Source organism: Corella eumyota, chromosome 6 (assembly GCF_963082875.1).
Source record: "Corella eumyota chromosome 6, kaCorEumy4.1, whole genome shotgun sequence".
NCBI classification, from domain to species: Eukaryota; Metazoa; Chordata; class Ascidiacea; order Phlebobranchia; family Corellidae; genus Corella; species Corella eumyota.
Window position 1 is genome coordinate 1043979 of NC_137495.1, and position 12315 is coordinate 1056293.

General features: G+C 30.0%; 3 protein-coding genes across 3 annotated transcripts; 1 reads left to right on the forward strand and 2 right to left on the reverse strand.

Moving 5' to 3' along the window:
- Positions 1–273: 273 nt before the first annotated feature.
- Positions 274–5550, reverse strand: LOC145755032 (biotin--protein ligase-like). The gene is made up of 10 exons (XM_082571232.1): positions 4622–5550; positions 4098–4267; positions 3818–3882; positions 3401–3566; positions 3037–3104; positions 2670–2830; positions 2050–2164; positions 1662–1721; positions 1337–1478; positions 274–1018 (listed from the first exon to the last, which is right to left on the reverse strand). Exons 1-10 carry the CDS (start codon positions 5225–5227, stop codon positions 829–831), a joined length of 1743 nt encoding a protein of 580 aa, XP_082427358.1. The 5' UTR covers positions 5228–5550; the 3' UTR covers positions 274–828.
- A 425-nt stretch (positions 5551–5975) lies between these two features.
- Positions 5976–9460, reverse strand: LOC145755273 (galactose mutarotase-like). Its single transcript, XM_082571497.1, has 8 exons — positions 9286–9460; positions 8490–8644; positions 8262–8305; positions 7978–8140; positions 7615–7702; positions 7131–7275; positions 6734–6905; positions 5976–6377 (listed from the first exon to the last, which is right to left on the reverse strand). Exons 1-8 carry the CDS (start codon positions 9458–9460, stop codon positions 6297–6299), a joined length of 1023 nt encoding a protein of 340 aa, XP_082427623.1. The 3' UTR covers positions 5976–6296.
- A 908-nt stretch (positions 9461–10368) lies between these two features.
- On the forward strand, positions 10369–12296 carry LOC145755488 (uncharacterized). Its single transcript, XM_082571726.1, has one exon. It carries the CDS (start codon positions 10427–10429, stop codon positions 11780–11782), a length of 1356 nt encoding a protein of 451 aa, XP_082427852.1. The 5' UTR covers positions 10369–10426; the 3' UTR covers positions 11783–12296.
- The last annotated feature ends 19 nt before the right edge of the window (positions 12297–12315 follow it).

The following is a 12315-nucleotide window of genomic DNA, read 5'->3' on the forward strand; positions in this document are numbered from 1 at the left end:
TACGCTACTGCTAAACTAGTTTTATAATTTAACTAAAATGTAGAAAAATTTACCTTCGTAAAAGCTTCTGATTAAATTCTTTCCAATAGTCCTGACATAACAAAGTTGTCTTACATTTTATAAACTGTTAATAACATTCTGGATAAAAAGATGCAAAGTTATTCGATTAAATTTTAACATATTTTACAAGTACGTACCATATTCATATTTTACATATAGTAAATATATCGACAACAAAATTGTGAAATGAGTTTTTGGAATAAAAATGTGAGCATAAAATGTTAAACGTAGTAATAGATAGGTACATTGGTGTAAATGTTTTGTGCTAAGATAAAACAAAACAGGAATTTTTTAAAGAAAATCACATATATAAAATTTGTAATTCTAATTCATAAATTTTATAGGAATGTATATAATATTGCAGTACAATAGATTTTACAATGCATTAACAGCTTCATGAAAACAAATAAACACAATTGTTTCAAATAGGAAATAATAAAATGCTTTAGTTTTATATATCATATATTTCTGCTGATGTCGGCATCTTTAGTTAATTTCTGCTGATGTCAGCATCTTTAGTGGATTTCTGCTGATGTCAGCATCTTCCGTAAATTTCTGCTGTTGTCAGCATTTTCAGTATATTTCTGCTGATGTCAGCATCTTTTAAAGATTTCTGCTAATGTCGGCATCTTCCGTAAATTTCTGCTGATGTCAGCATTTTCAGTATATTTCCGCTGATGTCAGCATCTTTTAAAGATATCTGCTGATGTCAGCATCTTTCGGAAATTTCTGCTGATGTCAGCTTATTTTAAAGAAGAATCTCAAAGTCTATTGTTTTGGAACAATCAGGTTTTTCAAAATGTCGAACGAATTGCCGTCTGGATGTAAACTGACAACCATCCCGTTGTCATGTCGACGAACCTGCAAGTAACCATAGCGATCGACCCCCACTATTGTAGCTTCAATGAATGACGATTGTGATTCCACATCAGGATCTTCAAATTTTACTTCAACCAAACTAAACAAAAGTGTTTTTTATAACTTTTATTTAAATATATTGTTATTAATAGTTAGTAAGGCGCTATAAAAGGTATAAACACCTGCAGAGCCAATTCTTAATCAGCAGCATAATTATTGGGCAATTATAATCTATAATATCCCAAACTGTCACAGGCATCTCGAGATTGGGTCGAGGTAACTGATATTACTTAATGTTTAGATCACAAAGTCAGCTTTTCAAAGTGCAAATAAAGTGCAAATCAGTACAATTATTCGCCATAAAATTAAGCAATTAAAAAAGTGTTTTAGTATATAGTTAATTACAAATTTATATTACTTATGGATCCAATATTTATAGTAAAGTTTTAGGAAACTATCTGCTCCATTTGCTTGGAAATCTTCAACAAATTTCTCAAAAATCGATAAAGTTTTCGCGATTAATTCTTCACTCGTTATTTTGTAATCCATCGAATATTTTTCTACAATAAATAATTAAAATTTAAAATTTTTTTGCAATAAAAGCAATTTCTGTAAAAAAGTATTGTAAGTGACCAGTTAATTTAACTGATAACAATTTAACCCTTAATTTTTCTGGGGTTAAGTTTTTGAATTACTTTACAAAATTAGTATTTAGTTAAATAGATTTATAATGTAAAACTCACCCTTTATGATGTCATTAATACAAACTGTAGGTTTTGCATTTGATAAATTAACACCACAACCTTAAAAAATAAATATTTATGTTTTAACATAGACCACATAATAATAAAAATTAAGCAAATAAGTATTTTAGGGTATTAAAATAGTATTAAGCTCCTAGTAAGTTTGAAAATTTCTTTTTTTGTTTAGCAATAATTATAATAATAAGATTGAAATTACCTTAAAAATAAAATAAGTGCTCTTATTATTGTGCTAATTAATAGCTTAAATGAATACAGTCTAATAATAAAGTGAAATCACACTGGCAAATTTAATTTGAAATCAGGCCTGTGTCACAAAAGTAACTCTATGTTTAGACTGTAAAATCTTATACTAAGGATAAATACTTACCAATAGAACAGATACACATATCCTTGTACATAGTTGACTTTACAATCACTCCACCTAGTTTAACTTGGGAACCAAAGTAAATGTCATTCGGCCATTTCACCCTCAAGTCAATATCCTTAAAAATAACCAAAACAAAATAACATTATGTTGATGGCATAGCATAGAGTTCATGACATTGAGAAGCATTATGTGGGGTCTTCGGTTTGATTCCTACTAATTCCAATGACAAATGACTATTGAATAATGCACTTACAGTACTCCTGCTAAGACCAAACAAAAAGCTTAAAAATTAAACTGCACAATTACAGAGTATATCAATATAATAAAGCTTAGTGAACAATATATATATATATGTTATATATATGACCATAGGCCAACAAATGTCCCTTGTGGTGTGTGAGTAAATTAGTGCAACCAAATATTAGTTGAAACAATATTGCCAAAAATCAAATCCATTTAAAGAACCAGCTATTAACTTATTATTACCAAAAATGACAATAGCACTCTAAAACAAGGTTAGGTAACTAAAAATTACCTTTTTGTTATTCTTAAAATCCTTCTTATCTTAGAATAAGAAAAACTTTAATAACAGAATTGTGATATTGGGCATATCATATTACCTGAAGTTTTGGTATAGATCGTATAGCATGCACTACCGCTACTGACACCAAGTGTTGAATAAAAGGTAGTCCGCCTCCCAATTGTGACTGGATTGGGATGTGAAGGGTTGAAGTGAACATAGAACAGCCCATCGGACTCAACCATTTATTTCCACCCCTTCCTGGACAAAAAAATCAAAAACAAATTTTAAGTATAAAAATGATTTGAAAACAATTAGGTCTTCAAAAAACTGCCAATAAGGCAATGGTAAAATATCAAGAACTTGGTATTTGCTTTAATACAAAAACAATGTGAAAAAATTATTGTTCCTAATACAAACTAATATATATAACAGCAATAAACTAATGCTACTTTTTTAAATTTTACCTTGTCCTTTGGTTTGTTGTCTGGCAATTACTGCTACTCCAGTTTCCTTTGGAAGTTTGTGAATTACTCTAATGAAAATTTAGTTTCAAAACAAAGTTATATAATATAAAAAAATCAAAAAACTAACATAAAATTGGTAAAACTAAAATAACCCATGCAAAAAAATAGATTATGATAACGTTACAATTCTAAATACACAAAGGTTCCAATAGCTATCCTATTTTACCAAATAAAAAGTGATCACAAGTCAAGGCTATACCTTGTAATTCTAAAGCATAGAGACAGTTGGAATCAAACCTCCGGTCTCATGTACTTATATTTAATGCCTTAAGCACTAGTTAATTAAATAAAAAATCAGCCTTACCCTTCTAATACAGACATTGTAGAGTTGATAACATCAATGTATATCACAGCTTGTCCCATATATTTACTTTCAAGCTTTTCAAAATAAGTTTTATGATCGAAATTGCTCTGATTTGGTTGACAAAAAACTTTGAAGAAATCCTCATCACGATTTTTTTGGTCCCAAACTGAACAAAATATTCAACATTTTAAATTTATTACCAAAATTTGGGAAGTACTAGTTAAAACATAAACCAATTCGGAAGTACTAGTTAAAACATAGACCAATTTTAAGTTAAACGCAAAATTAATTTAGAACAAATTTTTAAATTAACTCTAATAAAGTAAAACACATTTCAAGAAATAAACTTATCTAGTGTGTTTTATACAAATGTCCTTTTATATTAAATATCCAGTGTAACAATTATAGTTAACTTACAAGTAGAATCAATTTTTAGATGCAGAAGTTCAATATCATTTTCTTTCCACATGTTTTTATCAAGGCTAAAAATATAAAAAACATTTCTAAAGTTTTAAATTACAAATACTTAAACTAAAAGTTTAATCTTAGATTTGCAAAGTCTTTTACTATAGAAAGCCTATGTTAGTTTAATGGGTTTTTCTTAATGTTTCACAACAAAAAATACCCAATTTTAGTTTTACCAATAAACCATTACAAAAACTTAAATCTGAAAGCATTATATGTATTATATACTCACCATTTAACAATGTTTTGTTGGTGCTTATCATCTGCTGTATACAGATGTCCATATGGAGAGATATCAGTGCTTTCAGTTTCAATATTTACTTTTATTTCAATCCCAATCACTTGAAGTAAATGTGAGAATAACTTTAGTTCATTTTGGTTGTGACTTTCAAGTAAATCCAACTGTTTATAAAAACAATATTAATACTAAATATTAACTTGTTCAATGTAAGAATCTGTAGACTGTTAATTATACTTACAATCTTTAATGAAAAATGCTAATTTTATAGCCAAAACAAAGAGTAACTTATTTTACCCTTGCCGAGTCTCGAGGTTGACTTTGCCAGTTTTTAGATATTTTTCATCAGTTAAAATTGCCTGACCATTAACTTACCTAATTACAGGCAGTTTTACAACATAAAAGCAGTAAGGATCTAACCCAGAATCGTATGTGCTTAGTCTTCTAACCATCACACCGTGCCATTAAGATAGGCATAATAAGAACTTAAATATTTCTTCATTTGATTTAAAACTTACCAAACATAAAGCAGTTTTCCCTTTGTTCATTTTCTTCATAACACCAACAACCTTGCAACATTCTTCTTTAGTTTCCAATAGTACTTCAGTATTATCTTGTATTGGTTTAGAAACATAGGCTTGCAGTGTTGTAAAATCCACATCAAAACTTGTTTGGTCTTGGTTTGAAACAATGGTTAAACCTGTTGAAGTATCAGCTTCACTTTTCTTAACTTTAATATTGTCATAAAACTTGTTTGAAAAAGTCAAAACATTTCCACCAAAGTTTAAATACTCATCAACCTTTTTCTTTGATTTTTGCACAAGATTTTCTTCTATATTTTTATCAGGCCAGACCACCAACCCACTTACATTCTCAAGCCATGGATCCACAGTAAATTTTTGACTTGAAATGGAGTAAACAACATAACTTTCGCCACCAACTATTTTTTCGATTAATTTCACAGCGTTGTCAGTTTTTTCTGTGCTCCTTCCAGGTGCATATAACAATATATTTGGTGGCTTCATTACCTTAGTTGGTGGGTTGATATTTAAAGTGGCAATTCCTTCTTTGGCAACCCTGCTTTTGTACAGAAATGGATTTATCATTCTTAACAATGATTGCATAAAATCAGAAATAACCAATATTTTCACTTGGTATTTTTTTGAGTTTTCTTATGTCAGAATCGCTTGGTTAGTTGTATTTAAGTATGACTTCTTTTATGCTTCGAATTGATGTTGTTAAGTATTTGTATATATGAGGTATTTTTTAGTTTTCTTGAACTAGAACTGCTGGTTTAGTTGTATTCAAGTATAAGTCCTCCTAGGCATTTAATAGAATTCTAGTTGTCAATTAATTGTATTTTAATATTTTTTAAGTTTTCTAAATGTAAAGTTGTTCGGTTAATTCCATTAGTTTTTCTTTTCTAACAGAGTTTTCGTTGTTTAACTTGTTGTATTTTTATTGTTGAAATTGTTGTTGTGGAATATTTTGCTGCTGCAGAATCTTTTTTAAATCGTCTTGCCTTTTCTTACAAGCTGAAAGCTCAGTTGTTGTATCAGACAAGAAGAACACGCGACTGTTCGGTTGTTGTTTGTAAACTTTCGAGCCAGGTTTCAGGGTTTCCAACTCGTTCTGTAAAACTTCTTGAATTCTGAATTCCCTCAATGACATTTCAACAAAATTTAAAAAAAGGTTTTCCTAACTCTAAACATAAAAATATTGAAGGTTACATTTCAGTTGCAATAGAATAGATTAGTACAAATTAGTAGTTTATATTACATACATTTACATTAGGTTTACAAAACGAAAAATAAAAATGTTTTTATAATAACAAATTGCATATGGTTAAGCCATTAGAAAACATATGCTAGTAGAAATGAAAAAATAAAAGTTTTGCTTACTATAATTTTTATAAATCATAAAAAAGGCTTTTATCACAAAAACTGATGATAATTATGTAAAACTAGTTTACTAAATTCAATAGTATTTAAAATTGATTTCATATTAAAACAAAAATATAAAAGTTAAATATTTTAAGGCAAAAAAAAACATTACAAAACTTAAGTCAAAAAATATTTTTAAATATATTTCAATATAGTGATTAACTTTGTTGCCAATGAAATAGATAGATAATATAAGGTATAGTATATGATATAATGTTCTAATACATAATAACACATGTTTAACTAAGGTTTAACAAACATCAAAGGTCATCCATATTGTTTGTTTGTATTCCTCATTAGGATGTAGTACGGAGTTGGGAAATTTTCCAACCTAGAACAATAATTATTAATTCACTAAACATATATTGCTGTTTAAATTGCAAATTAGACCCAATTAATCTTAAAATAAAGTCAATGGCTTATATAAAATAGGGTGATATTGTATTTTATAGGCTTTTTTAAAATAACTAACTACAAGCATTTGTCATATGAAACATATTATAAAAGATTCCAACTGCTTTAATGAGTAATACCATTAAGTAAGATGCTATAAGCAGTATAAGCTACTGCTGAGCCAAAAAGCAATCAGCAGATTAATTATGGGGTTATTATATTTAATAACTTTCTAAGAATAAACTTCTTTAAAAAATAAATAAAAATAAATTAAATTTCTTTAGAAACCCTTACATTATTGATCGCATTCGGCCAATTCTGTGCCTCCAAGCAGAAAGCTGAATGTTTATTATAAACAACTCCATCTTTGCCCTTTATTCCATCTAAAAAGTTGCCAGTATAAAGTTGAATGCCTGGTTGGGTGGTTTCAACCGTCATCCGACGTCCATTTTTAACGTGTTTCATGCTAGATTAAAGTTACATGTTAAAGTCTATATTGTTTAGTGTATCATATGTTTCTATAGACTAAAAATAAGGCTAGCTACATAATTTATTTTACAGCATATGGTTTACTGTTAAAATGCGATATTATTCTTATTTTTTTTCAAATTTTTTACCATTTAAAATATATTTGTTTAAATTAAACAATTAAATATTTTATAACAGTTACAATAGCTTGATGTCTACTTACACTGCAGCTTTAAATCTTTTGCCTTCCCCCTCCAAACAAAAGTTGTGGTCATAACCTTCCCCAGGCACCTTAGCAATCAGATCAGGGGTTAACAAAGTGGGGGTGGGTAGATCAAACACGGTGTCTTTTACATCACATATTTCACCTTCATAAAAACAGTTTGTTTTTGTTACTCAGACTTTTTCTTTTTAAATGCCAAATTAAAACAAACCGTACTTTTTTTAATACTTATATTTATTTATCATTGATTTCACGATTCTAACATAGAGTAACATCAGTTACCCCGACCCAGTCCAGAGTTGCCCTTGACAGTTTTAAATAATATAGATAATAATTGCTTGATAATTTAGCTGCTAATTAAGTTTTGGCTCAGCAGGAGTTAATATCATTTGTAGGGCCTTTCTGAAAAGCGTTACAGCATGAGAGTAGTGGGGATTGAACCCATATAACTAACTTGTGTAGTTTAGGTATTTACTTAACCTACCTGTCACAAGACAATCACCATCCACTGGTAAATATTGCTTCGAAAATATTTCAACTTGGTGCTCAGATAAATCATTTTTCCAATCTTTCTGTACAACAAAAATAATAAGTTAAAACGATTGTCTCCTTTATAATGGAATTTGCATTTAGGTTATGCCCATTGTTAATAAATATATTTGGCAAGAAAGGATATTGTTTTACCTATTTTGCAAAATAAACTTAGATTTTAGCCAGTTTTTTTTTATTAATATTAAAACACTATGACATTAAATCAATAACACTTAAACAAAGAACCTTAACTAGTAAAAAGGATTAATAAAAAAAATAATGATCATTAAAAATAAAATACAAAATTTTTACTTACATGACCACCAAGATTATAGAAGCCGTGATTGGTCAGATTAATGGGTGTTGATTGATCGGTGGTTGCTTGGTAACCAATCTCAACAGTGTTTCCCTTCAATGTATAAGTCACAGAAACCTTTAAATTTCCTGGAAACCCTTCATCTCCATCTTCACTCGTTAGACTTAAAATTTAATTTAAAAAAATTATAGGCTACTGAAGTTACATATATTTAAAAAGTATATAAACATTGAAAAATCTGTTAAAAGATGTCAAAAATTCACACAAAAAATGATAAAAACTACCTGAAAACAACCGAGTTATCTTGAATTTCCCCTTTGCATATTTTCTGCAAATTAATCAAATATGAAAGCAGTGCTTATTTAGTAAAATACACATATACATTTAATGATTGCAAGGGCAAAAACATGTACAAGTAAGCATTATAAAACATGTACAAGTAAGCATTATAAAAGTATTATTCACTTTTAAATGCAGACCTTAGAAAAGCAAATGTAGACTTTATAATTTACCTTATCAAACCCAATGTTCCCTCCATGATTAGTGTTTGGTCCATTATTAATATTCAAGTTGTAAGTCTTTCCATTTAGTTCAAACTTTCCATTGGCAACCCTGTTTGCTACTCGTCCAATAGTAGAACCAAAGTAAGTGCTCTTGTCATGATATTCTGAAAAAAAAATGTAAACAAATTATAAACATAAATTAAATTTTAAAAATTCGTCAGAACATTTGGCTTCACAACATGAGGTCCTGTGTACAATCACCACTGCTCTTATGCTGTAGCACCCTAAACAAGGTAATATAATCTCTTGCCGAGCTCAATACGACTCACCATTTGACCAATCAGCATTTAGGGTTAATAATACCGGCAGCGTGGTGTAGTGGTAAGAACACTTGCTACACCACACATGGGCTCGTAAGTTTAATCCCCACTGATCTCATGCTGTAGTGACCTTGACATTAGTAAGGCGCTATAAACAGTATGAACTCCTGCTGAGTCAGCACTTAATCAGCAGCTTAATTATCGGGCAATTATAATCTATAATATCCCAAACTGCCACAGGTAACTCGAGACTGGGTCGGAGTAACTGATGTTACTCTATGTTTAAGTCGCGCAATCGACTTTCCCATATCGAGGATAAAAATATATACAAAAAATATATATATATCCCAAACTGCCAAAATCAATTTGAGACTGGGTCATGGTAACTGTTGTTACTTTATGCTTAAGTTGTTTGGTTGGCCTTACCACATTAAGGATAAGTAAAAACATAAAAAAAATATTAAAACAAATCCAAAACAACCAACCTTTCATAGTACTAAACCCCGTGATGACGTCATCTATTACCCCATATTCATCTTGGGTTTTTAAAAAAGCTATAGCAGCCCCATAATTTATCAAACCCAGTTCAATATTATCGTTTTTAAGGGTAAAAATATCAATGCCATTGTCGCCAAAGTGCCCACGTGTTATTTTCGCCATGTTGTATAAAAATTAAGAACGTAACTAAACATGACAAATGCCAACAATAATTAAAAGCTACCAATTCAACAAAAACTACTAACTAAACAAACTTAAATTTTTTAGCGGATTAACATAACATTTAAAAAAAGTAAGCAAACCAAATATTAATACCAACTAATAAAAACTGCTTCAAACAAACTAGTTCTATTTAGTTTATGGCTGTGTAGCTTATTTTGGATAAATCCACATAAGCTAACCTTTAATTTTATAAACAAACAGTTTTTGATGTTGATTTGAAATAAAATTGTTATTTATTTGCTGTCAAGCTTTGGCGTATTTTTCCTCCCTATTTTAACAATGAGTTCCAATGCTTTTAACTATAACTTGTTTATCGAATTTGCGGGTTATTTAACAACTCTTTTTACATGGGAACTCTAACCTCGTTTCTCTAGTATTGAATTATTTTTCCAACGATTTATTACTTTTTATTAAGTGTAAATGTTCGTTTTAAAAACAGTTAGGCAATTTCGTTTTACTGAACAGATGCCACTTAATAAACATGGATTTAGACATTACTTAAATTCAGAGTTTATTTCCGTAAGATTTAGCCAGAATTTTATATTCTTGTATCAACTAACCACTAAAGAATGTTTTTAATAATTAAAATTAATAATTCGCTACAGCTGTATGACAACGAACCAAACTTCATAACTAACTAACCATATAACAAACAAGTTAATCTCCATAACCAAATAGCTCTACTTAGACTCCGACAAACAAATTAAGCTTTCCACACAACAAGCACAATATATCTGCCTAAAAAGTAAAAACCCAGAAAACGACCTTACATTGATTTTAGAAAGAACTTTTGGAAACATATTAAATGGAAACCCTGCAAAAACCAGTGAGCCGATAAGTTTCCAATGTTTTGATAACAACGTCATTTTAACAAAAACTTCACTTCAACTTTTAGCCCCAAAAACAATGTTTAAAAGTAAAAAGAAAACAGGAAATAAGAAACCAAAGCAAGAAGATGTAACTTGGATATTAGAAGGTGTCGTCGAATATCTACGAAGCCCCTCATGGACTTCGCCAATCATGAATTTTGTTGACGATAATTGTTCGTGTTTCGAGAATAAAGAGGAAAATAAACTCGAATACACGACAATCCATGCAGAGTACAAGTCCCTAGTCGAAAAACTGTTGTACCACTACATTCGTGAGTTAAATGTTAACGAGGATACGTTCGCACAAGCTTGTAACCAAAACAACGGAAAATTCAACAAAATTGAGGGAATGTTTGAATACATTTGGGCCGCCGACGATTTTCTATTATTCAAACGAATAATGTCACAACACAACCTTCTATTAGAAATGCAAGCTATCTCCATGATCCAAGAGAAAGAACTGGAAGCGATCGCATCAACTTCTAATGAAACTTTCAAGAAGGCGAGCTCCCCACCTCCACCATATGAAGTTGATGTAGAAATGGATAATTTAGTTGGGCAGTCGAAGAAAGAATACGAAGCTGTGATAACGAAGATGAGTGAGCTGGAGAAACGTGAACAGAATGACTTAAGACTCGCAATCGAATATTCCCGCCGTGAAATGGAGTTGCTTGACGCTCAAGCTGCTAAAGAACAAAGAATGTTGGAAGAAGCGATCCGTTTGTCTCTAGAATCACCAAACCAGGAAACACCACAGGTTGCTAAGCAACCAAACATCCATTCCCACTCCTCTAAAACTGCAGACTCTCACCCAGATAAAAATTCAATATTTCCAACTGAAAAATTGTCACCAAAAAAAGAAAAAGTTGTAGAACTGAGCACAATGACAACTTTATTTTCACCACAGTCGACAAGTGAAACAATAGTCTCAACACAGCCTGCCGATGATAAAATTGTTCAACAAACTGGTGTAAAGTCTAAGAAAGAAAAACCAACAAAATTTGCTAAAACCTTACCACCTTTAAAAGTACAAAGCGCAAGTGAAGCTGCATCAGATTGGATCACACAATCACAAAAAGAAGTTGCTTCGACCAGTGCTTACCCAACATCAAGTAACAACAAAATTTATCCCGATTTACTTCAAACAAAATCTGGGATTGATCCAAATGACTTAGAGAAACGAAGAGAATACTTGAAAAGTCAAAGAGAGAAACTTTTGGCAATTAAGAAGAAGGAAAGAGATGAAGAACTGAAAACCTTTCAAAAAGAGTCGCCAAAAAATGTTGCTAACGGGGATTCAAACTCAAAAGATGAAGATAGAGAAAAGATGTTAAGTGCTAGACTTGCCTTAGCAGATAGGCTGAAACGAGAAGTTATTCAAAAAAAATCTTAATTTTCTTTAAAATAAAAATGTAGCACTTCTAGATCAAACCAAATCTTTGTGATTTTTAACGTATTTCTAAATTGATTGGTTTTTATTTATAATATCTTAATAACACAGCAATTTAAAATTTTTTGGTACTTCATCTGCTGATTTTTAAATTTTTTTATATATATTTCAAGTAAACATTACTTGCAACTTAGAAACTTATTGCATTTCTATTGGTGCAATATTAACATAATATATGGTACTACAACACTTCTGTAATTTTTATTTTTCTATGTTTTTAAATGAATGTATTTTATATATAAAACGAAGGGTGTTAAATTATAAAAAACACTGTTTTTATGTTTTTAACCCAATTTTATCAGCACAAAATAAGGTGTTTTTGAAGCATTTCATTAAATAACAAACCCCAAAAATGCAGTTAATCTTAAAGTGTATCTCTTATTACAAATTTGTTGATTTTTTACTATTTGTCATGGTGCAACTGTACTTCATTCTATATTGAACTTATATTATTATAATACAACTTACATTTAAAT